The sequence below is a fragment of the Chelon labrosus genome, assembly GCF_963514085.1.
Source record: "Chelon labrosus genome assembly, chromosome: 4".
In the NCBI taxonomy this organism is placed as follows: domain Eukaryota; kingdom Metazoa; phylum Chordata; class Actinopteri; order Mugiliformes; family Mugilidae; genus Chelon; species Chelon labrosus.
In genome coordinates, this window is record NC_140340.1 from 28,642,402 (window position 1) to 28,669,994 (window position 27,593).

The 27,593-nt window shown below is 42.2% G+C and overlaps 1 protein-coding gene across 1 annotated transcript; it reads right to left on the minus strand.

Moving 5' to 3' along the window:
* Positions 1-4,052: 4,052 nt before the first annotated feature.
* On the minus strand, positions 4,053-27,384 carry dlgap4b (discs, large homolog-associated protein 4b; the record flags this gene model as incomplete). Its single annotated transcript, XM_084543594.1, has 12 exons — positions 4,053-5,103; positions 5,889-6,059; positions 7,905-7,996; positions 9,141-9,634; positions 10,972-11,060; positions 11,810-12,249; positions 20,750-20,902; positions 21,193-21,448; positions 22,678-22,828; positions 23,566-23,667; positions 25,841-26,055; positions 26,197-27,384. 12 exons carry the CDS (start codon positions 27,382-27,384, stop codon positions 4,861-4,863), a joined length of 3,594 nt encoding a protein of 1,197 aa, XP_084399720.1. The 3' UTR covers positions 4,053-4,860.
* Between the last annotated feature and the right edge of the window lie 209 nt (positions 27,385-27,593).

Sequence of the window (27,593 nt, forward strand, 5' to 3'; positions counted from 1 at the left end):
CAGACAGAAGACAGACTCCGTGTCACAGTGACTGACGGGAGAACCATTTCATTCAAAATATAGCGCAGTCATTGAAACAATGTTATTTTCTCGACGCGGTCAAAACCACGATTAAATTGACGCAAGCCTGTTTAAATGTAGCAGCGTGGTAGTATTAGTTTCTATTATTGGGGACAGTTTTGTCCCTGAATGCAGCAGACACAGCTCACATCGTGGAGAGGCTTTACGTAACGCTGAGCTAAATGTTACATAAATCATAAAGCGTTGCCTCTGACCTGATCAAGACGGGTTTGGACGAGATGGTTCAGTTTTTCTTGTGATTTTAACAACCGGTTTCCTCAGTTCTGAGAATACAAATAAAAATAAAATGAAATAATGGCACTGATGGTCTGATTCAAGTAGATAAATAAACAAATCTGGGCAATCCTCTAGGCAAAATAAGCGGGGGGTTTTGTGACTTAAAGATCCCACAGTACAAAACTGTTATTTTCATGTGTACCCACTAAAATACAGACCTTTCCCCAAGAGTTAGTCCAAAGATACCCTGTCTTGTCGTCTTAAAGGGGAAAGCCATGTTGAAATACAGTTTTAATTCAAATCTAGCAGATTGTGAGAACATAAGCACACATCAGATACAGCAATATGCAGCATTGTATTTAAAAAAAAATAAATAAATAAATCTTACAAAACAGCAAGAAAATACAACCACGATCAACTTTTTGAGAAATTACTGTGTGCATTTTATTGAATGTTACGTCTCTGCATTTTACATTTGAACAACCTTGAAATCGTATAAATAGGTCTACAGCATTGTAAAAGATTTTAGTTCTTATTTACAGAGGACGACTTTAAGAAGCACAGAGGGGAGAAATTATTATTATTACTATTAGTTTCGTCTTAATATCAAAGAACCCTTTAACTCAGTATTGCACATATACTTTAAATGTTACCAGAGTATAGTGACAAGAAACTAGGTAAATCTCATTTTATGAACGACACACCCACTCACAAAGCTGTCTCAGAAGATGGTACAACCTTTTTTTGTTTTCTCTATCAAACCCCGAAACACACACAGCCTATAGAGTAATTTAATGAACAAATCTTAGTCTTTAAAATATGTGCTTGCTTCATAAAATATTTGTTCTAGTAATTTTTACACTCTTTTTTTCTTTTGCTACATCATATCTCTTGTGGTAAGAGCCTCTGCCCCTCACCCGCTTCCCCAGTTTTATGCTCAACTTAGTGGAACAAAGCAGAGATGCTAATGAGCTTCTTGGTTTTTTTTTCTTCTTTTTTTTGCAAGCAGGCCTTCAGAGTACTGTAAGGGAGGAGATTCACTGGTATCCCAGCTGAGGTAACTCTCTTTCTTTAGCCTTTACCAGTCAGAGTTTGTTTTTTCAGTCCAGGCATGCCCCAGAAATCGGCGAATACATACAATAATCTCATAGTATAGGTAAACTTTATATAATGTTACACCCACGTTTAGAGAAAGAAGTGAAAAGGGAAGGATACAATTGTATCATAGAAAATATGGTACAATTTTAACCAATGCCATGTTGTAAAACACAAATTCCTCTTTCTCTCATTTAACACTTACACGACCGCTTTGTCACATTTATGGACATATTCCACTGACTTCCCTCTTGTCAAAGGAGGCGTGTTAAGTTTAATTGCACTAGTGTCTAAAGAAATTTCTCAAAGCTAACCTTGACCAAAACAGACAGCTTTTGACTGCACTTGAAAAGGTGACATCCATCAGTCCCATACATACATATGGGGGCCCATTATCACCCCCAAATCAATGGCTTTCAGGGCAATAACCCCCTCCTTCAAATCATGGCTAACCCCCGCCCAGGAAATAGATGTGTCTCAGTGATATGTGTGTATTGGGGTAAAGCCTTGTTTAAATGCATGAGATGAGCTTTCTTTTGTCGCTTCGAGTATGTCATTGACATCTCACAGATCCGAGCACCAGCAGCCTGGAAAAGTGATGACTCTCAATTTGCGATGGTTAGCTTGTAGAGCCGCTCTCTCTCCTGCCCCCCTTCCCTCGGTGTATTTGAGATGCCACATTGTGTTTAGTCCGCGTTCAAGTCAGACACAGACCTACGGCTTTCAGTGAGGAAGGTTGAGAGCAGCGACTGGAGGTGCATAAAAAAAAGTGTGGAACATGGAGAAAATAAATTTTGTTATGTTTAAAATATTCTTAAAGATTGGAAATTGGTGCATGTGATGAATACACCAATCATGCATAACATTATGACCACCTTCCTAATATTGTGTAGGTCTCCCTTGTGCCTCCAAAACAGTTGGGACTCATCAGAGAATGGACATGGGCCTTCTGAGGGTGTCCTGTGGTGTCTGGAAACAGAATGTTGTTAGTGGGGGCCTTTGGGCCCTATCGGTTGAGGGGAGGGCCTCTGTGGATCATCCCACAGATACTTGGGATCTAGTGAAATTGGAGGCCAGGTCAACACCTTATGCCTAAAACGTTTTTGTGTGCGTGCCTGTGTCAGGCTGAATGCCACATCCCAGCAGAACATTGTAGTGTCACAAGATGGCCAGTGTTATTCACTTCATCTGTCAGTGGTGGTAATGTTGTGGCTGATATGTTTGCACATGTAAGACACAACTTTTCTGCTGCTTTCTTTTAAGAAAACAACTTGTCAGACACAATCTCTTCCTGGCAGTCAGAAATCAAATCAAGTCAATGGCCGAGTTTGTGAGTCACACAAAAGGCCTTCAGGTGCTAACGATGCTATCCACCCCAGTCAAATGGAAGGAGGGGTATTGACAGAAGACAGGGAACCGGCTATTGACACCCCTGAGCCATTTTCCTTGCCGAGTCATTCCCAGCAGGCAACCACAACAGGCAAACAATGGCCCACCATCAAGAGAAAGCCAAGACAAGAGTAAGAAGAATGGCGGTTATTGGGGTTCTTTTTCCAATTCAAAGCCCAGGGCTGGGCAAAAAAGAGGGCATTGCTGCAGCCAAAGCAGAGAAGTTTAACATAAGTAATTAGGACAGGACAGTTGGGTTTTGTTTGCTTACCATTTGGAAGAAACCAAATGTGAGTGGAAGACAGGCAAGCGACAGTGGTTGATGTAAGGCATGTCGGGGTGTATGACTGAAAGTTTTTGCTTTTGACTCCTTGGTTCTGCAGAATGGATTCACATTAGACAGACGTCAATAAATATGTGCAATTTATGCAATGTGTTCGCTTAATGCAAACCAGGGTAATATTCTCCTATAATGTCAATGCCTATTCATACAGTATGTATAAACTGAAAACAAACCACTGTTACCCTCTAGAGGTCAGAAATTAAACTTGAAATAAAGAGTTTCTATATCAAGAAGGGGTGCATCCTGCCCCTGAACACTCTAACACGACTACTCTGTGATGTTGTACTACTCTGCTTAAGCTTCTTGGCACATCAAAACGTTAAATCCACACATTTCTGTGGCTATAGTCCCCTTCATATGTTTTCACAGTCAACCGTCGAGCTCCCTGCTGCTGACATTTATGAGATGAATCTGAAACAGTGAATTCATCTTTGGCGTACAGTCTTTAGTTAAACAAAAAAAAGCAAGCAGGACTGAATAATGATGAAAACACAATGACTAATGTATGTAATGCTTTAATAGGAACTTTGGAGTGAAAAAGTAATCTGTGTGCTGTTCAGTGGGGGAAACAAAATAGTAGGTAAGAAATTGTACTAATGCTGCTGCAGGACTAAAAGAAAAGCCCTGGATTCATTTCAGAAGTATGAGCTGAATGCTAAGTGGTAATAAAGATATGTGAATGTGTGGAACTAAACTTCTGAAATATGTACAGTCCAAACCCGAAAACCAAAGGTAATGGATGAGAGAAAAGCAAAAGAGTCTAAAAGGTAATTAAGCGGTTTCCTCTCTACAAAGAAAACAATATTCAGTGCATTGTAGCCACCATCCAGTGTCCAGAGCTAATCAGAGATTATCACGCTTGGTCTTGTGTAATATTGGGATGTGCTTTCCTTCAAAACCACTAAGAAACATTACAGATTTTCCAGTGTTTAAAATCTTTGACCAAAAAAAAAAAAAAAAAAAACCCATTCTGATGGACACACACAAGGATTAATCGCTAGGAATTACAGTATATAAATACCCCATTCAAACCTGACTTTCAATAACGTCATACCAAAAATATTAAAAAATAACTTGATCTAAATGGATTTTTATATAAATCAAAGAATGAATAAAGTAAATAAATACAAGGAAGACATACATATGTTTGTAGTGCGTGTGCAGTGTGTGTGATGGCCACAAGGCGGTGTTGTGCAAAGCTACAAGATGGCCAATGATCTGGGAAGAAGAGAGCAGGAGGATGAGAGACAGGAAAGCATTACAGATTGCTTCCTGTCCACTTAATAGATCTTATAGCCAGGATACAGGAACCTTTAAAACAGTCTTCATATAGACTCTTTAGGATATAGTTGTCATAATAACAATACCTTCATTAACATTTTTTTTTTTTTATGATAGCAAGAATAGTAAGAAGAAACCACAAAGTCCTTCAGCTGAGGTTTTCGATGGCAGCCTCAAATGAGGAGTCTCCTGCTTCGTAGTCTGCTGGGTTCACACAGGTTTCATTTTCAGTTTTATTTAATTATCTTTGATGCCACCAGGACCAGCCTATAATTGTATTAATGTGTCAAGACCTCCCAAACCCCGTTCTGTGGGAATCTCTCCTACCCCCTCCTCCATCCATCTTTACTCAGAATAGCTCATTTGCATTGCAAAAAAAACTTCCTCTCCTATATCCAGGTGTATCAGAGCCACTTATCTGTCCTTTGATCCAAACCTACATCTTTCTCTCTCTCTCAGAGGCGAGTCTGGGCCTCAGGGACATAAATTTCGATGCTGTCTGCGCTCTCTGTGGCAGAGTTCTGGCGAAACGAGGCAGCCTTCTTAGCAGCCAGCAGACGCTTGCGAGCCTCCTGCCTCTGCTTCTCTGCCGAAGCCGAAGAAGAGGTGGATGAAGAGTCGGCACTCTTCTCGCGGCCCAGTGTTGGTCGTCCCTTACCAGGCTTCTTTGATGCTGGAGGGGCCGCCTTCTCCTCGTCCTTTTGTGTTGGAGTGGAGAGAGGGAGGAGAAAAGACAGAAAGTGTACAGTGAGACAATATCATGAGAAAACCACCTTCAGCTGGCCCTATCTGTTCAGATAGGTTTGGCAGACAGGACTTTGACAAGACATTATGCTAAAGCTGCTTTTGTTAAAGCTTCAACCAACATTTAGTGAAGATAAACAGAAAAAAAACTGACAGTAAAAACAGACAAACATTGAGGAAAAACAGTCATTTGAATGACAATTTTCAAAGACATGAAATGGTAACATGAATCAATGGGCATACTGGAGTAAAATAAAAGAAGGATCACAAGACGCACAATTAATATATTGATAAGCCACATAAAGCAATAACGGCTACAGTTAAAAGATCCATTAACACATGCACAGCAACACACAGACAGGACACCAAGTCACATATCAACAAAGACACACAGACACATTTAAAGAGCAAAAGCAAGACTGCGTTCTGTCACATGATCCAGTGTATCTTAGCCATGCTCCACTGCAGCACATATCAGAAAATGACACATGCATGCTCAAAGCAGGGCTTCACACAGACAGCCCTCTTTGAGGTGATTTCTTTTTTTTCCATGCATGCCTATAGGGTTATCTCTGCCCTTTTTACACTGGACAGGGGAGGCCCTGTTAAGAGTCCATCCCACGCAGGGACGGGGGTAAAAAAGAGTGGGAGAAATGGTGGTGGTGGTGGGAGGAGAGAGGCCGGTTTCGGCGGCTTTCCTACCCCAGCCAGGGCACTGGGCAGCAGGGGTGGGAAGTACCTTCCGCTCAGGGGGCGACTGGGCAGCCGCAGATGGCATGGGCTGCCAGTCATTAGACTTGAGTTGGTAGAGCTCATCGAATTTGAGACTGATGTCCTCGATGGAGAGCTGCAGAAGGTCCCAAAAGCCAGCCAGGTCCTGGGCTGTGGGCCGCGGGTTGGCATTCACATTCTGACCAGAGGAACAAGAAGGGGGTGAAAATAAGGCAACAGTGAACCAGTAAGAAGATAGTAAATGTTTCAGTGAGAAATACATAACATGTATTAAAGAGCAAACAGCATCACAAGATATACAAGTAGAGTTTATTTGATATACCTGAATGTGATTCCAAAAGTAGGACGGGTGAAAACTAAAGCATTGCATTTGAAACCGGAAAACACGGTTTAATTTTCATTCAGCCTTTCCTCTTTGTTGAGTTTGATGTCTTGTTATGGGCTACTGTCTGTACTCTTCTGTTGTAAAGAAGACTTTTAAAGAGTCATAAAATGGACAATGGTTTATGACAAAGTAGTCTTTAAATGGATATTTGGTAAAACAAAAAAAAGAAACGCAAAACCCAACCTTTAACACCATCGTAGCTAGTAGCAGAGATAAATTCATGATACAAAACTAAAACTGGGTGTTTTATTTCAAAAAATAAAACACCCAGTATACAGTGGATGAACTCAAAGTGAAATGATATTGGTGAGCAAAAAACTAGGCTACTAGGCTATATTTAGGCTAAAAATACGTTGTCCTAGATGTGTCCAGAATGCAACAATCAGGACATTCAGGAATAGCAATCCGTGGGTCAGTTGTCGTGGGTCTGTCAGTATGGTCTGTTACTGCAGCGCCAGCCGCTGAAGACGTGTGCATATTGTTGTTTTGCCACAGCTGGACCTACCGGACTCCAGAGAAGCCCTGGCTGTTTGTCTGTCGACTCCTCTAGTCTAAAAGGAACACTGCTTGCACGAAATTGTAAATAAACTACAGAGTGACCTTTTTTGACCGCAATTTGTGTTGTACATTCTGGAATTTCCTTGTCTTTTATATATCTGTGGAACAAAAGATATTTCACTTTTGTGGTCTTGTTTTAAATCAGTTTTGTTTACGTACAGACTAGTAGCTGTATCAGTCATACAAGGCCTGCTTTTTTCATTCTCGACACTAGAGGGAGCTGTTTAACAGCTGGAGGCTTGTGTTGAGCTTAACATCAGCAGCATTAAAGGATCACAGCAGGGTTTTCTTCTCCTCAATATATAACAAATACTTAAAGTGATGCCTCATCACCACCAAGCTGAAAGAGGCAATATACTTATCCAGAGGAACACGACAAAAAAAGGACACAATTGTTCCGGATAACACTGTCAGGAAGGGACAAGACCGTTCCCTCATTTACAAACCCCTGCCTCTATATTTGTTGTGTCTGCAAAGGCTGCAGGTATAGGCAGACACATATAAAGTCAGTTACTCTGACACAGACACTGACTGTGATGCTCCAGGCTTTTGTTTGTGCGGCATCCTTTACATATTTAAGCAGCTGCACTCACTGCTGGGATCTCCAGATATTCTGTGACAAATCATGAGTGAATGAGAATCATTATTTGTTACGCTACTTGCCATTTAACTGGTGGTTGGCTGCTATTTGTATAAAGCCATTTTCACTAAAACAAGTCAGCGAGAGGAAGGGCTTATTGGCTTCCTGGTATTCTGTGCTGGGTCTCCATGACTAAATCTGTGCAAATGTATGCATTTAATAATCTATTAATTAGAAAAATATTAGCACCTAATAACCTTATAAATACATCATCTGTCTTTCTGCCGCTGGAATAAATATATTCTTTCTATGCATAAATGGGTAAAAAACCTCAGCGGTCCAAGTCAAACCACTTTGTACAAAGAAAAAAGTTCTGATTGATGCCCTGGGAACGTATAAACGTATCTTAACATATAATTTTATTTAGTGTCATATAAACAAAACTGAGTTGAAGATATACTGTCAGTGTAAACGTGTCAATAGAAAGATGACATACGCACCAAGTTTTGTTCACACAGTCCCCGGAACTGCTGGAACTTCTGAGATATAAGGAGCTGGGCACTTCCTACTGCACTGCGAACCTTCCCCAGCACTACAGGGAGGAAAAACGAACAATCACAAGCACTGTCATTTTTTTCCATTCACATGAACTCTGCACAGAAATGTGGATACATCTACCTTGAAACACACACTTCGGTACAGAGAAAACCAGAAACTTTTCATTGCCTTGTAAACAACCATACAGATCAAAGCCACAGGAGGACGGACGAAGAAGGTCCTGAAAGGCACAACTAGCATACAAGGTATACCTTTCAGTGCACTGCCAATCAGACTCTATAGGGTGGCATGAAGGAGTATTACAGAGTATTGAATAATGCCATCCACTTGAAAGGAATCCAAGCTTATATAGATACTCCAGCCTTATGTCTGTCGAGTCAAAATTAGGACAAACATCTGCCCTGACAAAATCTGGACTGAGATCTGATCACTGGATTTCAAAGTTATGGCAATGTGATTATAATGTGGTGAGACCCAGATCCAGACTACAGATCTGGATTAGATTTAATGACTAGTTCACTGAAAAATCACATCCATTAACATTCAAAGCATAAGTTTGTAAACAGACTCACATAGACACACTCAGCTTTGTGAATATAATGATCAAAAGCTGAGCATCCGCAGCTTTCATATGGTCTATTTGTTTGTGTGTACAGTGTGTATTTCCGTGTATGCTTGCTGCTGTATGCCTCGGGCTGATGTTGAGGCACTTCTCTAATCTGGAGGTTTAATCAGTTCCAGACTAGATTTGTGTAATTCTGGAGATTACAGGCCTGCTTGTGTGTGGTAAACCCAGGTATTACAGCCTCATCCCTTCCATGCTGTGTGTGTGTCTGACAAAGTGACTGTAGGGCCCGAAGCAGAGGCCCATAACTGAGCTCTGAACCACGCACTGACACACTGACAGACCAAGGAAGAAGACTCAAGATTTAGGGTCTGCACATGTTTGACTTCAGCAAACATGATAAAGAACCAGATATTTTGCAATGCAGTTGTCCATCATTTGGGATAATAATTGAACTAGGAGTGTTTTACAGAATTCCAAGACACACAGCTGCAACAGTAATATTTTATATACAAATAAACTATTGGCTTTTCCCACTTTTCAACTTACCGCCTACTCCAGGAGACAGTTTAACAAACAAACAGAGTTCCAGTGAATGTCCTGCCATCCTTACCCTCCTCTGAGAGCTGGTTGTCTTTGGTTTCCTGCTCCATCTGTTGGCACCAGCCTTCCATGCGTCCCGTCTCGGCCTGCAGCAGCTTCAAGAACCAGTGGCCGTCTCTCCGACACAGCGTCCCTCCTCCTCCGCCTCCGCTCTGGGGGACGCTGCTGACACTCCCATTCCCGCTGTCCAGCCAGGGGTCCGGAGGTGGTAGAGACGAGGGGTCCAGTGCTGGGTCCAGACTTTCAGAGAAAGAGGAAGAGCTGCTTCGTGTGGTGGAGCGGTTGAGGATCTGTCTGGGTGGCGGAGGTGAAGAGGTGCCAGCTGTGGGGTCTCCGTTGTCTAAAGAGTGCTGTCCAGGGGGGGAGCTCATGGATTGGCTAGCACTATTGACCATGATTTTCTTCTCAAAGGGTTTGGAATTGTTGATGTGGGAGATGACAGGGATGTCCTGTGTGTCTGAGTCGGTTTCTTGTTTTGAGGCCATGCTACTGGAGCGACTGAGTCTGAAACAAAACCAGATGACACTCACTTTTACAAAAAAAATGATTTTTTCAGTGAAATGCACAACACGGAGAGAGAAAACAATGAATTATTCAAGAATCCTGTCTCTCTTACTGGAACAAACAGGCACTGCTCAGTTTCATCCCAGAGTCGCTTTGTGCTGGTCAATATAGATATAAATAAACAAACAGGATCTATCAGAGACTGGTTTCTGCATAGATGATAATAATGCACTCAGACCGGCATTAACTGATCTGTGAGCACTGGGGTGCCTGCTTCTTGTATCCATACGGTAAATGGAAGAACAGGCTGAACGTGATCACAAACATTATTTCCTGTTATCATTCAGGAAATGCTTGTAAGCAGCAGTTAAGTTTGATAATGGAGTGTCATGACAGCTTCACCAGTATTGCAGGGAAACACAGCCACATGAGCCTTGTTTCCGTAATTTCTGAACCCAAATTGACACCGCTGAGAGCCAGCACAAATTTGCGTACAGCATCAACAAAAATTTGGACAATGTTCTGTGAGAAATATTCAAAAACACAGAGCAACTTTTGTTCAGCTGTCTGTGTTTGGGAAATGCCTGTCAGGACTCAAAGCAGCAGCTGCTGTGTACAAAACTCTAAATGCAGCATGCAAAAGTAAGAGAACACAAGAGGAAGACTTGAGGTGCCCAAGAACTTCCTGGCATTCAAAAGACCACAATCACAGAACGCAAACTATACTGCAATGAACAAGAAACGAGTCTCAAATACAGAAGAAAATAAAGACATGTTTAAAGTCTCCCTCTACGCAGAATTCTGTTCATTATTTCTGAAATCAATGTACAAAACAAAAACATACGTAAAGAGTCTGACACGAAAAGAAGGTTTTCAAATTAATCTGCTGCAAGTTGGATGTTGATCTGTTTTCACCCAAGTGTGAAGTTTAAGAGGTACTACTTGACTTTAGAAGGCAATACTGACCCAGTATAACTAATGAGACAGTGATGTGTGACGTATCTAGCAGTTATCCTATCCTTTCCTCATAGATATTGGACTTTTCAAAGGAGGGGGAGGCATCAAGTATTTTTTTATACCATATTAATTGTACGCAAATTATTATTCATTATTACTATTCAAATATTTTTATATATATATTTGAACAGGCCTGGAGGGGATCTTTAAAATGTAAATGCCAAGAATTTGCCTCAGCATCACAAACACAACACATAAAGACACTGAGAATGCTTTCACATCAACAAAGCTCCTGGAAAAGGAAACAACAGTCAGAGCAGTGTGTGTGTGGCTATAATATAAATTCCTCACGTTGTTAAAAGGACAGGAAGAGGACTTACTGCCACCCGTCCTCCACCTGTACTCCAATTGACTGAAATTTGGTCAGTGGTGGGGTCTCTTCTCGTGGAACTTCCTGAATACAGTCGACCTTACAAGGGATAAAGAGTCATAAAGAAAAGAAAATAATAGTCAGTGGCCAGGTCACTACTTCTTATAATGAATCACTGTGTAATGGACAACCATTACACACACACAAACAGAATGTTATGCGCAAACACACATGATTGCCTTTGATACTACAGCATACATCCAGCTCTAATGATAGAGGGAACTCGACAGGAATGAGACCTTTGGCTTGTAAGCTCACATTTCGCATGGAGATGATGCACTCAGACAAAGATTCATTGATTCAAGCTCAAACAGCAAAATAAGTTACACTAAGACAACGACGTCTGCCTTTACATGGACTCTACTATTCTACTACTGATAATCTGAACAACAACCCAACCAGAATGAAAAGGCAGTAGCAAAACGAGTGGTTGAAACTAGATATAACATGAGCAGCAACACAGAAAACATGGGTTTCGTCCTAGTCGGGTTGTTCTATTGAAGGTTCTTGGTGAATTAAAAAAAAAAAAAGTTATTTTCTGATTCTTGTTTTGGTTCATGTAAATGCCTATGACTTGTTGCATCATTTCATTTAGTGCCCGTGTATACAGTTCAGTAGCGATCTTTCATCAGAATCAGTCAGGCTGAATAAATATTGTCCATGTAAATGTAGCAAATGTAACTATAGTTTTGCAACTGTGTTAGCCTCCTTTCAAGGGTAATAACAACACTGACCAACATCTACAAGCTCTGGGTAATCGAACAGTAGTACAACAGCCCCTGTCCTACCTGTATACCAATGGAGGAAAGTTTCCGTCTGGGTACTGGAGCTACTAGGGGCTCCTCTGCCACTAGATTCCCTTTATTAAATGCTGACTTCAGGGATTCGTGCTGTACTACCGAGTCACTTGTCTCAGTGGAAGCATTGGCGGTGGTGGGGGCGATCGGCTCTCTCGGCGTAGCAATAGGAGTAGGGATAATGTGTGGAGGACGACGAATACCCCGAGCCAGGCTGTTGGCGCGGGTGCTGTCAAGGCTGTCAGAGGAGTTGCTGTGAGCGTGGCTGGACTGGCTGTTGACCTCAGACCTCCTGTCGTGCTGGTCCAAGTAGTTGTCCTGGGCTGACTCCGTGCTGCTCTGCACTGTCACCGAGATGTAGGGCTTGGAGGTCGTACGGGGCGGCACAGGTGGAGGCGCAACCTTCTTACAGGTGGTTATGCATGTAGAGACTGAAGATAACAAGAAAGGAGAGAGAGAAATGAAGAGAAAAGGATTACTAGTGACAACTGTGTCGGTGAACTATTGCAGGCTAGACACTACTTGAGATTCTAAGCACAAAGCAAGTACAAACCAATGACAAAAAATATATAAGTAGAACTGAAAACAGCTTGAAGCATCGCCCATTTTCCTATCAGCGTCACTCTCAGAACTGACTAACAGGTTTTCTCTGCATGCCCAGAGCTGAACTCTTCAGCTGAACATAAACACACAGGGACACTGTTGCATGAAAGCTGAAAACCAGCAGAATCAGTGAAGCAACCCGTGAAGCGGAAAACCAAATCAGGGAGAACAGCGAACAAACGAACCAATCCACGCAGGTGACTAAATGAAATCACACACACACCACACTTCAAAGCCTCGATCACAAGACAAGTGATGGAATCAGTAAAGCAATTTGCGGACCATCTGACTCTCAAAACCAAATATGGTTGAACAGTTTATCTGGAGGACTCTTTAACACCAGACCAAATATGTCCTCCAGCTATAAAGGACATAAAACAGAGGTAATTTAACCATAGACACATCAGATGGAGGGAAAACAGACAGACAGTTTAGTAAGTCATGTGATATGCACCTAGTATGATTGTAACACATTTAGAAGCAAAGAGCTCGCTCCCACTCTCTTCAACCCTGCTTTAATGATTATTAAAGTGTAAGATAAAGGAATGAGTGACACTAATGAAATGATTCGGAAAAATACTAAAAACTAGGAGAAGGGGCAAAAATGTTATTACCTATTTTACCTATTCAACTATCTTGGTATTTTCATATCCTTTATTCTGTTTTTGTATACTTCACCAATAATCATAAATAATTTGTTATTCTTAAGGCGCCTTTAGAGTGCTGCAGGACGCCGTAACTTACGCATGTAGCCTGCTCCGGTGTGTGCCATTTATACTTGTACGCTCACCAGTCTGGCGTACTCTGTAATAACGCCATCCAAGCGCTAATCTGCGCTGTTTAATTTTTGATTCCATGTCCTGCGTCACTTTCAACAATGGCGACTGAAATTTTTGCCGAAATTTCCCCAAACACAAGTCATACAGATGTTTGTATCTCCGAACCTCCTCAGTTAACCTTTACTCAATGTGCTCCATCTGTATTGATCCAAAACAATCAATTTGAAAATTGCAGAGATGGAGAAGAAGCCGGAAATAGTAGTAGGGGTCTGCGCCCCTGTGTCAGCTTAGCGTTAACAGTGGGAACTTTTGTGTACATGAAATCAACACTGCATTGGGTCCATCATGCTATGTAAATAGCTGGTTTTATTGCTCAAAAAGACTGAAACATCCTCACTCACTGGTCTGTCATCTGCCTATTAAGACTATATTGTTGCATTGCCAGTGCAGGCAAGTACACCGATCAGGCATAACAGTATGACCACCTTCTTAATATTGTGTAGGTCTCCCTTGTGCCTCCAAAATAGTTGTGTCTCATCAGAGAATGGACATGGGCCTCCTGAGGGTGTCCTGTGGTGTCTGGCAACAGGATGTTGTTAGTGGGGGCCTTTGGGTCCTATGGGTTGAGGGGAGGGACCTCTGTGGATCACCCCACAGATACTTGATCTAGTGAATTTGGAGGCCAGGTCAACTCCTTGTGCTGTTGTCGTTGTCTTGATGTTTTTTTTTTCTAGGTGGGTTGGAACATATCTTCGTAATTTATTTTATGAACACATAAATAAATAGACATCAGTGCATCAGTAGAGATCATGTAAATGGTAAATGGCCTGCATTTATGCAACAATTTTCTGCCTAGCGGCATTTAAAGGGATTTACAGTGTTTCTCATGCACACTCCCACATTCAGCTGCAACTTAAGGTTCAGTGTTTTACCCAAGGACATTTCGTCTGGCCTTCAGCTGGCCAGGCTGAACTGCCAACCCTGTGATTAGTGGACAACCCGCTGCAGCTCACTTAAGAAATATCAACTAAACTGTGTGTAGATTATTACGTTATGATTTAGATTACATTCACATAAATCACAAGTAAAATATTAACGATAGACATCCCATGTGGATCACAAAATGACTTAGACTCTCCTATATTCAAACAGTGTGATGCTATTACAGAAAATAAAATGGGTATTTTACTGTTACATTATAAACCCCATGGATAGTATATAATCCCTCAAATAGATGCTTTACTTAGCACCACACAAGAAAAAAAAAACACAGTGGCAATCTCATGGAACGAGAATAAGCCTGCAGAAGAGACAGCCGCAGGATTTTGATGCTGAGTAGATAGATATGAAAAAAAGTCACCACCTGGATTTAACTAAGCAAATAGGTACGAGCCTCCTATTGGATAATTACTGCATGGGTGATTATCTTTCAGCTGGCAACAAGTTATTTAACCCCAAATGATGCAATGAGTAGCTTCTCATTTCTTAAACAACCATGTCTAAAGACACATCCCGTGGCCGTGGAAGAGATGTTAGTCTGTTTGAGAAGGGTCAAATCATTGGCATGCATCAAGAAGAGAAAACATCTAAAGAGATTACAGAAACTACTAAAATAAAATTGATGAGTGATGCACCCATCATGACTAGTGCCTACTGTACAAGCCTGTGGGGGCAGTGCTATGATCTGGGGTTGCTGCAGTTGCTCAGGTCTAGGTTCAGCAACATTATGTGTCCAAAGAATGAGGTCAGCTGACTACCTGAATATACTGAATGACCAGGTTATTCCATCAATGGATTTTTTCTTCCCTGATGGCACGGGTATATTCCAAGATGACAATGCCAGGATTCATCAGGCTCAAACTGTGAAAGAGTGGTTCAGGGAGCATGAGACATCATTTTCACACGTGGATTGGCCACCACAGAGTCCAGACCTTAACCCCATTGAGAATCTTTGGGATGTGCTGGAGAAGGCTTTGTGCAGTGGTCAGACTCTCCCATCATCAATACAAGATCTTGGTGAAAAATGAATGCAACACCGGATGGAAATAAATCTTGTGGCATTGCAGAAGCTTATCGAAACAATGCCACAGAGAATGTGTGCTGTAATCAAAGCTAAAGGCGGTCCAACAAAATATTAGAATGAGTGACCTTTTTTTTTTGGTGGTAACTTTTTTGTTTTTGGTATAACAGCCCTGCATGATGAACCAACTTTTGACGTTCCTCTGAGGAACCGCATCTAATACATATAGTTTACTCCAACACTGAATGTCAAAAATCCCAACAAACCATCAAGGATTTTTGAAAAGACCTTGCAGCAAACATGTGAGCAGCTGTGAAAACACTCGAACAAAAGGGTTGTTGTTCAGCATAATCCGCTTTTTAGCTTTATCTCTAATGTGTGCGCAACCTCACCTGACACAAAACTCACATGACCTCACTCATACCTTTCTACCCAGGCATAGCCAGACTCAGTTCTCATAAGGGTATGCTATTTGATTTTCATTATAAGACATGTTTCTACTGATACACAGAAAAAAATACCTCTGCATGCAACTGAATGGTCCTACAACCAATGACAACCACTTACTTGTTAACAAATTCAAGTCCACGGTGCTCAGCTGATGTGTATGACTATGTCACTTTTACTCGCATCACCACTTAAATCCCACCAAAATTATGTAAGTGGCTGGCAGAGCTTTGCCACTGCATAATCACTTCCCACTGAACTGACCACAGACAAACTTTCCACACAAAAAAAAAATTGCGTGTGGGGAAAGTTGGTCTGGTTTCCAGGCCAATACCATTCACTCCTTGATGGCAGCAGCCATCCCCAGCACAGACAAACACACAAAAACAGTTTAGGAACAACTGTTGACCTGGCCTCCAAATTCACTAGATCCCAAACTGATCAAGTATCTGTGGGATGATCCACAGAGGAACCTCCCGTCTACCCATAAGACCCAAAGGCCCCTCAGAAGGCCCATGTCCATTCTTTGATGAGTCACAACTGTTTTGAAGACACAAGGGTGACCTACACAATATTAGTCATAATGTTATGGCTGATCGGTGTATATTTTACTGGAATAATTCGTTATTTGCTAAAGAAATGTTTGGAAATGTAAAATACAATAACTCCTACAGACACACTAATGTAGCACACACAGGTACACATCGCCTGTCAAGATCCAGGAACTCCAATTTAAGTAAGAGCTGGCTCTTGTCGCAGTGGTGACACTACTCTAATGCACTCGAGGTTGCATTCCAGTGAAGCCAGCACACTGATATCATTTGTAAACACCGGAGACAACACACCCAAACCACTCCTAACCTGGCACATCTCCAGTCCCGGTCTGTGTCTTCATTCTTACAAGTGAACATCACCAAGAGGATGAGTAATAAGCTGACAACATCACTACAAATGTATGAGGATGCATGCTAATGAAAGTGTGACGGATTTATGGTTGTAGCACAGCTACACATTTTAAACAGCGGAACGATCCACAACCCTGTGGCCTCCTGTTAAAGCTGTCCCTCATTTCAGAGGATGGTGAAGTGATGTGCCATTATTTTAGAACTGCTCTTGTCCTCTCCTGGCGTCGTGCCACATAGAAATTCTGTCAAACAAATGTGCTTCAAGAAACCTACAGAGTTCATAGTTATATATGTCACTAGGCCTGGATTATTCACCAGCCACCGAGCAGCATCCTTGCTTTAGGACAGCCTGCTGAGACAGCTGAAGAGGTCCACATTCCCTCTCGTGACAGAGATAGATGGTGGGCAGAATAAGCCAGTCGCTGTTGTGGCAGTTATGTGACGCGCTGTCGCCTCGACTGCATCCCAGCCTCTCTAGGATAACTGTCAGTGAGAAGGCATAGATTTGTTCATGTGCGTCTCCGTGTTTGGACACCTGTCCTGCAGTTCTCCAAGCGTCACATCACGCTATCGTCATTCTGAGCAGAATTTACCCTCGAGTTCTAATGCCACCAAATCCATTTTGCCCACATAAAACCCCAACACAAGCTCTAAAATCATAACCGACATCTGCCTCTGAGATTAGACAGGAGATAAAGTAGCAGAGCCGGACACAATGAATGGGCCAAGCAAATACAATCAACTGATTATAGCTTACAACTAATATATCAGTATTGCTACATATGCCGGCCAATAAGCAACAAGAAACTAAAGCATAGGAATGCCAAAGACAAAGTATTTTTGAGGTTATTTGGAAATGGTGCAGGAATTATATTATTTTTCCGCAACTGCTAAAGACAGTGTGCCATCACATTGAAAAGATAGATAGATAGTAGTTACCTGTCAACAGACTGTCGTTGCCATGCCTACAGAATGGCTAAAAATAAACTTGTCAGAGCAACTTTTGCCAAATGACCTCAAAAATACACTGTCTTCAAATTCTGTGCAAGCAGTTTCCAGCTTCACTATAGTTATACTGACTGCTTGGAAGCTTTCACAGCTCTTCCTCCAATTCAGATTGTTGTGTTTCCTCTTTGGAACTCTCCTACTGCGTCATATGGTTTACTGATCTGATTGAAGTTAGCCTGTACTAGACAAATGCTTCATCTAATTACCAGCCAAGTGGATTTTTTTTTTGGAAGTGCCCGTCCCCAGCTCCCAGTTTCCAAGTACGACTTCTCAGATGGGTCTGTGCAACAAGCCATCTGGTGTGTCAGGATATGTCATATCTTTCACAGCATTGTCCCTGTGAGATTGCTGAGATGAGATATGGCCATTAATCTAGATACGGATTAACGATGACATGCACAGAACAACCACATGAGCCACCAGACCAGTTTAAAACAAGTTTGTAGTTTCACCACACCACCCACTGTTCATACAGAATAATAATCAAAGCTATTAAAAAAATGACGGTCAGCATGGAAAAGAGAATCTAGCTGATTTGTGATAAATGCCACAAGCTGCAGCCACATCAGAAACGTCCCACGGCCAGATGAATAGTTAGTGGCACATTCTCAAATCAGACTGTTTCTTGTACTTGCTTGCTTTACAGGACTCAGCCACACAAATACACAGCAGCTGTGCAAGCATAAAACTCGTCCAGCCACTGACACTAGTATGCCAGCAAAGCCTTTTCAAAAGCTAAACACTCATCAGTAGCACAGAAAGGAGCTATAAAAACCAACATGAAGCCAAATACTGTTGCTTTTTAATTAAGCTAAATCTGTGTAAAGATAACGAGAGTTGCTCTTCAGAGGGGACTCTAACAACAGAAACAACCAGAGGCTTTATGCCAAAATGTTAATGTGGAATCTGGAGTGGGCACTGAGCACTGCTGCTTTTATGCCATCTGGACAGTGGTTCTGTTGTCCACTGCCATCCCTGGTGCGCAGACACAATTTTCGAGGCAAGAAAACAATTAGCTGCAAGACGTTACAGGAGCTGGACGCGGTTTCCAAAAACCCCATGACTGAGGTCCAATCACCCTCTCGTCATTATAAAAATCACTTTTTAAACCATCCTAATGCTCTGTTGATTTAAATATCAGGTTCAAATTGCACTATTGTACACTCACTTGCCAGTTCATAGTGAAAGCAAATGCATTCTTATATAACAGTCCTGCACCAAATCTTAGCTCTGTGAAGGTTATGGTATTCAGCAGTTTTCATTTTTCATTTTGTAGTATCACTGGATTGTACTGTAGTGCACTGACACAGGTTTGACAGCCATTAGAGTCAGTGGGCCAGGCTCAATAACAGAAACACTTTTGTGCTTAATTGAATCCAGTTTAACTGTACCTAACAAACTGGCACTTTGTGACAGACATGAACACTGTCCATGGGCCACGTGAGACAAAATAAGTCAGAGTATAATCTATAACACAGTTTGAATATTAGTAAAATAATATCCTTGACATCTCATCAACGAATCCACTGTGGTGGAAAACCTGAGATCCAATTACCTCATATAAAACACAGAAGAACAGGGCAACTGCTATATTGCATTACGCCGATTGGTTGTTGTGATGTGGTCAGTTGGAGCTGGATGACATGAAGAAACAATGAAAGACAAAAGGTGAATTGTGACGCTCCATTTAACAGATCAGTATGGCTTGCCAAATTGTCCGCTGCTGTCCATCTCTATTGTTTAATCCAATAACAGACCAACTGCCTGTAATTACCACCACTCCCCTTGTCAACAGAATGATCATCTCAGTTACACTGTGTCCAGCACAGCTAGAGTTTTTTTTTATTTGCTAAATGTGACCTCAAAATGGGATTTAATCCATGTTGCAATACACACGTCACCATGCGGGGGGAAAAGTGGGACGGACCTCAAATAATCCTCAGTGAAGGCCAATTTTCCGAGAAGGAGCAGTTTTAATGAAGACAAGTGAACACATAGAACTGCCCATTAAGACTGCGCCCCACTTAACCTGACTCCCACGCAGGAGCATCTCACTCATGTGATTCCACACAGTACTAACACCTGATAGGGAATAATAATTCAGTCAGGACTGCACCTGAGGAGGACAATAACACGACCAAAGAATGAGTTATTAAAAAGACTACTAAAAACTAGTTAACATCGACCCATGTCTAAGTTTCGGTAAAACCAGCAAGGACATTAAGCAAACGAGGCTAAAACTGTATTGTTAAATCACTTACCATGCTCTCAGGAGTGAACAGCACCGCAGTGTCTTGAGTTAAAACAATTTTCAACTATATTACAGGCAGCTGTAACAGTCTCCGTCACGGCCGTAGAGGGGTAAAGCCGGCTTTGGGTGCCTTTTGTTTGGAGTCGCTCTGAGCTCCAGGGAGGCGTGGTGGCAGGTCTAGAGGTGCCTTCATGAGCGCCTCGGACAATCTAACACCACTTGTTCGATAGTGATTTTCGCACAATTTAAGGTGAGCAACGGTCGCGTTTTTTTGGAGGCACAATTTCATTCTCAACCACATTAAACGTTATAACTTGAGTTATAAGTTGCTTTAGGTTCTTACAGTCCTAGTAGGACTGCATTCCTAATGAAGGAATTACCATTTGCATCACCCGAACCAGTTGCCCATTATTGGGGTTATTCTGGTTTTCAGCTTTTCAAATTTGTCATACTGCAACTTTAATTAATGCAAAGAATTCTACTTCTTCTTCTCCCACCACTAGCCTGCGCTGATACACAACGGGAAAAACATGATAGAGTGATAAGTGCAACAGAAGGATAAAGCTTATTTTATTTCAATTGAGTGGAACACTGAATTAGAAAAGTCAGACTATCCTGCAAATATTCTGCAATACCAGACTGGAAATGAAAAATTCTATCGACATGAAGGCATCATGTGCTTAATGGTTTATTCAGAAGACTGTGGAGAAGTGCGCCACGATGTGGATGCTCTGGGGTATTAATACACGGAGCAGATGCAAGGGAATCCATACTCTTACCAAGAGAGCATCAGATGTTGAAAACAAGCACGGAATGTCTTTGCCAAATTATTAAGTCAAGGAAACTTTTTATATGTTTTAATTATTATTTCATCTTTATTTTTTTTCAGGGAGAGAGGAGCTGGTTTCACATTGTTACCTGTGCGTGTGGGTAGGATGCGTGGTCTGTCTGTCCCAAAACGTTGAAGAAAAATTGCAAGTTGTTTCTCCTTTGGGGCTTTGTCCAAGCCTGCAGCTATCAGGTAAGAGCCAAACTGTTCTTTCCATGTCTTCCATTGTGCAGAAAGGTCGTCTAGCATGGGCAAAAAATGCTGCATTTGAGCTAAATATGCTGCTTTGTGCATGTTGGAGGACTAGTGCACTACAAAGGACCAAGACTATGAAGAGTATTCTAAGTAATGTTTAGGTAAATACAAAGCAAGGGAAAAAATTTTGGCCCATGTGAGTGTGAAAACAATGATTCGCAAACAATATCAACCAACAATACGTAACCTAAACAGATTTATGCTATGTGCATGTGTATACATTCAAATACATTCATTTTGAGGTAAATTACCATTTGCTTTACAGCCAGTGACTCACCAGTGCTGGTGCTGTAGGTGCGAACAGTGGTGTCAGTCAGAGGTGGAGAGCAGCCTGAGTCTATGGATGCTGTGTCGTCATCTTGGGAACAGCCGGCCTGGATGGCTCTCAGGTAGCTGTGGCTGCGGGATCGGAAGCACGTTGGCATGGGCAGATCTGGAGGCTCTGAGTTGTCCTGAGAATGGGAACGGGAATCTCTGAATGTTGACTCTGAGCTGTGGTCTTCATAATGACGACTCCTTTCCAGGTCTCGTAGCTAGAGGGAAGTAAGGACAAGATGAGTACTGATGTAGCAGCAGTGTAGCGAGGAGAACAGTACCGCCTTTGTGGGACCATTCTGATCACTGGGCACCGTCGGTCGAGCTGAGAGTGTCTGTTGTCTCTGATTGGATGCAATAAAATGGCACCAAAAGGAACAGACATTTAAGTGTGTCAAAAGGTACAGTTTGTGCTAAATAGGGTAGAGCACAAAGCCATTTAACCCAAGAAGCTAAGGCTGCTCTTCCTGCTTCCTACATGGCCAACTGCAAAAATCCTGTCAACGTTCAATCCAAGTAATGCCATAACAAGAACCATCACTTTATTATGTTTTATTATGCTTTATGCAGCAGCTGCATGCTCATCATGTCAGCTGTTCCTGACTTCTGACATCTTTTGTAGAGTTAGAAGGTTAGAAGCAGCTTTGTGAAAGTCTGTGTTGACAGAAATGACATTTTGATGATTCACTGACTGGTAATTGAAGGAAATAAGGAGGTAAATGCAAGAGAGTCAGAACAAAAGAAAAGAAAAGGAAGCAGAGCATCTGGTGGTTACACCCACACACAATCACACAGTCATGCAAAAGTTTGGTGACGGGTGATATTAGTTTTTCCAACTTTAGATTGATAAAAAAGTTTTTAAACATTACATAACGTGACCTTAGCAAGTTCTGCATGCAAATTTAAGCAGTAAATTCATACTGTATGCAACCTGTCAGAGAACGGGTGCCAATTCTGTACTAATAGCCTGCACTGGCTCATTTCATTGAGGAAGATCGGAGTCACTTTGTAAAGTTGTACATCATCTCAGTGACCTTGTCAATGAGGGAGCTAATAGCTCTTATGTAAGTAGATAAATTAGACTCATAACTATCACTGTCACACATTTAGCTTTCAGGTTCTATAACATAAATGTGAGATACAGTTGGAAAACAGAGAATCTTAGTTCACTGTAAGCTCGTTTCATTACAGCCATCTAAACTGTATCTCTGAAAATGCAAATCATTCTATGTAAATGAGCATAGCTCAAGGCAGACAAAGGGGTCTTTGAAAATGACTGCTGATTTGAATATACAAAGTTTGCTAGGAGCTAAATGATGCAAATTATGAGCAAACGTACTCATGGAAACTCATTAGAAAATAACTGTTCAGCTAGTGAGAGAAAGAGAGACAGAAAGAGGCCTCTGACAGATCACAAACAACGCATATCATGGGTTCAAGCACTGACCTGTCCCAAGCAACTACGTCTGCCCAAGGTGCTGCAGGCCTGGCTGAAGTCATCATCATCCCAGGGTGGCAAAGAGGAGCCCGTACCCCCAATGCAGTCCAGATTGTCCAGGCTGCGGTTATTGGAGAGCTCTCTGAGAGATGGAAGACAGCTGGGAAGGGGAGTATGATGAGAGTAAAAACAAGACAAACATATGTTAGGGATACAAAATATAAGGGGGAAAAAAACGAATTGAAAGACAGCTGACGTTAATACACCACGACAGAGAAGTGAAACATGGATCATGACTGATCAGCAAAACCAGGATTTGAAAGAGAATTAAAAGGAAGACAAGTTTGACATTCAAGTCATCCTTTTCATTTTCACTTTTATTTATGAGTCTTCACAAGTCAAAATCTCGTCTCTATTTCAAATTTCCTCTAATTTTAGCATCAGTCATTAAAGCATTTGAGCATGCAAAGCCAGAGATGTTTTTCAAGGGATGTACACAGCTGTCTGTGCGATCATGGTGCCAAAACCAAAGAACTAATTTAGCTTCAATCAATCTAATTGTGTTTTACACATTCTTTGTTGGCACACAGTGATAGTAACATGGCATCAAAGTGCCATGCTGTGGTCTATGGACGCAGCTGTCACTTCATTCCCTAATTTGAACTATGTTAAACTCAGCTACTTTTCACCTAAAAGCATTGGGCAGATGGTATGTACAAGCTTAAGGGAAGCTAGCAGTTGTTGGCAGCGAGACATGAATTTGCCATTTGGAGTTTCCTCTCTAAAGACTTTTCATTTATCTGAGGGGAGCAGTGCAAAGTCATTGGTAATAGATCATCCAGTCAGAAGTGTTTTGCACCACACCCCTGAGAAGTGGCTTACAGACCTATCACTAACCTGCTCATTGACCTGCCCAGCTGGTGCAGAGAGGAAATACTGTGGAGTGGAGACCACAGGGCATCCAGCTCCCCCTGCAACAAGGTGTAATCCAGGGTTCTGCTGCTCACGCCAATCAGGTAGGCGCAGACCAGAAGACAGTAGTCAGGGATTGGCAGGGGTATTAGGGTTAGTCATTCAAGTCGATTTAGGGAAGAATAAAGCTTAATTCGCTAAACAAAGGGATTTAATTTTATTTTTGCCATACACACTCCACAATAGGTGGAGATGTGTATGACAAGTAGGCCAATGTCTGTGTTTCTCCACATGACATATTGGATCCAACCACAAATACTGTTTGTGCATAAAGTCGTGCCACTTCAAAAAGCTGAGGACAATCTCAATAGAAAACAAGATCCATCCCATAAAAGCAGTAATTACATGCGTCAGTATACCATGCCTATATAATTCACCTGCTACCAAGGTGCATCGAGGAGGAAAATAAAATTCTAGAAAGGCCAAGGCACCAGCAGCACTTTATTAGACAGAGCATCAGAAATGTTTGTTGGGAACATCTTAGATTCTTTCTTTCTTTGAACTTAGTCGGCAAGGGCTTAACTGTAATGGGCATTCATTTATATGTAAAAGTACCGCACTTAACCTTTGATAATAAACCACATAACCAGCGTGCAGAATTTAGAGGAATCTGAAATGGAATATAATATTAACTTGTTTGTTTTAATTCACGCATAATCGCCTAAAAACAAGAGTTGTCGTCTTTGTGTTACTTTAGAACCTTAGTCCTTCATATTCACATAGCAAGCAGGTCCTCTTTAACAGAGCGCCCCATTGTTTTTTGAGTCAACTGTGCGTTCTCCTCGACGCTTGGAAAGGGAGGGGTATTCAGTTGGTTGCAATCTGCAACCTCCCCACTAGATGCCACTAAATCATTCACACTGGACCTTTAATAGATCATGCTTTCCTTGATTAATCCCTCATGGGAACATTCACAATGCAGTGTGTACACTCGGAGCAGTGGGGTGCCCAGATTTTGATTTAGGGGGTGCGATGATTGCTCAAGGCACCTCAGCCATGGACACAGGGGGAGGATGCAAACCTTATGGTCCCAAAGTTGCTTCTGTAACCACTAGTCCACAGCACCCCTAGATAGTGTAGTCGAATTACTCATGGTGACTGTACTAAATTTATGTATCTAAATACAACAGCCGTCGTCAGATATGTATGTCGGAGAGTGCAAATCTGTGAAAATATCTTGAAGGATTAACATTTCATACACGTCTATAGCAAATCTATGCAGACAGTCATTTAGGAACTTCTCCCAGACATCAGATTGCTGTTATTACATACGAGCACCGCAGATGTCCTCTGCAATGTTCTGACATCTGATTAGACAATAGAAAGCATGAGAGTTATGTTATATGAAATTATATGAAAGTATGTGAGTGTACTATTTTATTAAATTTTGTGAAAAGGCACAGTGAACTAGCAATGTCTTACCGTGCCTGCGTCACATGTTGTGCAATGACTCTATTTCAGAAAGCATGTAATTTAAGCACAAGGGAGGTGCAATCAGAAGTCAGTCACAGTGATTTGTGGTAATTGACTGGTTGAGTGCAAACAAGAGTCAGCGTCATATTGTTTAAACGACACTAACGTTGTCTGTATTATCTCAGCGAGAAAGCTGATTTGTGGGGCCAAGAGTACGAAGGTAAATCACAGCCGAGGTATGTGTAGCAGGGCTGGCATGTGGACAACAGCAGGGAGTCTGACACCACTTCTATGCGTGAGTAAGCGCAGCGTGGACTGTGTGCACTTGTGTTCGAATTTGCTTCCCTGCACAAAGGCTTTGCCTGATGGTTTCCATCCTGCGCGTACACAAATTGGCTGGCTTATTTACTTTCTTTTGATTGTTAAGAGGTGTTGCCAATCAGTATTTTTAACTGTGTGTTCCTATGAGTGCCTGGGCGTTCTCTCAAATTCAAAACTTTTTTTAAGTCAGAAATGTCACTAACTTTTCAAATACAAGCTTTAACTGTGGCTCCTAAGCTATACATTAATATATATATGGGTTAACCCTATGTGTATTGTATATTTCCTGGCTCATCATGACTTAAAGGCCAGTGTTATAGTTGTTTTGACAAACACCACTGTATACATAATACATATCTAATACAATGGATTATAATATAATACAGGCTTGTGGATTGTACAAAACATGAAGTTTGTGTCCCTCACTGTTGAGTGCTTTCAAATTAGAAATGTGTACTTTTCTTACTTGCGTGGGGGTAGCTGGTCGCTCAGAGACTGCTGGGTAGCCCTGAGGTAGCTCTGGCGGCGAGCAGCAGATTTTGGAGAGGGTTTGGGGCTTCCCTCCGAATCATCGCTGTCTTCCATGTCTCCCATGGCCTTGACATAGCTCCCACTCCGCATCCGCCGACATGGGATTTCATTGGCAGCCCCACTGCGGCCTAATGTGCTGCTCCAATCACCCTACAGGCAACATTATGTGGCTAAAATTATTTTTTGTTTTTTTTTCTTTAACTATCTGGTTGTTTTCTAGTTGTACATAATAAAAACTATATAATGGATTTTTTTTTTATCAAGCACAACATCCACTTAATGTCTACTCACCCTTTGTCCAACCTGCAGGTAGTTGCAGGTCAGTTCCTGTTGGCAGGACTTGGACTTCAGCATGGACCTGTCGAGAGTAGCTGAGCCTTTCTGGATCACCTGTCTTGGGTGGCCCATCGTCAATGTGGACCAAGACCCTCCTTTCATATAGTCATTATCATTTATAACCATACCACTTAGTCCACCACCTCCTCCACCCCCAGGCCCAGGAAGTGCCTGAAACTTCATGTCATTGCTGCTTTTAGAGGAGCTGATAGTGTTGTAGCCACTATGGATGTATCTGCTCTGCCCTCCCTGGCTTTCATGGCCAGTTGGACGTCCTAGAGTCATCATGGCCATGGTGTTATGGTAGCTGCTCAAATCACTGCTGTCCAAATCATCTGAGCTCCAGTAGCCTGACATGTTGGAGCGTGGCCTTCGCTTGGCAGTTGCCTCTGATTTTGTACCCCGATCTTTACTTTTGGATCTGCGGTTCTGTTTACCTCCATCCTCAGTGCTAGATGAGCCTCCACCGCTGCCAGTAGAGCGTCCATTGACATTTCCTTTCATGTTGTGGCTCTCTAGTGACTGGGACTTTGCAAAGAGCTTTTGAACTGAGTGCAGCATGTAACGAATACGACCAGGACTGTCTGTACGTTGCTTAGCAGCAGCAACAGCGGACGTTCGATGAAACTGTAGCGTGCTGAATCCGTCACGACCCCCAGGTAGCTGCTTATCAAACTCCAGCAGACTGTGTGGTGCCTGGTTCTTGGTCATGTGATGTGATATAGTTGCTGAGCCGCTTGTAATCATAGGTGTACGTCCACTCAGTCCTGTCATGCCCATGCCCGTTCCCATGCCCATGGACATGGATGTCCCCATAGTCCCTGTACTTATCCCCCCAATGCTGTCCCCAGGAGGAGAGAAGTCAGACTGGTCATAGGAGTTGTAGTGAATCCTGGGAAACGTGCTGCTGTTGGACAGCTGGTTGTTGAGGGGCAGCATGCAATCTGGTGGAAGGGAGCCTGGGTTGGCTGAAGGGTAAAGGTGGGGGTCCATGGTGCCATAGTGGTCCATTGCAGGACTCAGCAGGTATGGGCTACGTGGCAGCGTGCTGGTCTTCTGAGGGTAGAGAGCCTCTGAATGGCCTGTGGAAGGGTCACAGGAATCAGACAGGTGTCTGTTACGGTTGGTCCCCAAGCCTTTCATTATGGCGAGGAGGTCCTGCCCTCTAGAAGACCTCCAGGCCAAGTAGAAGTGACGGATGACCTTGAAGGAGATTCCTAGATAAACAAAAGACACAACACAGAGGAAAAGAAGGGGTTTAGATCTGCTCAGTATATTAGCAAAAAACACACAACTAATCTCACCAGTGCCTATCTGCTCAGCCACACAGACATGCCCACTTATGTTCCAAA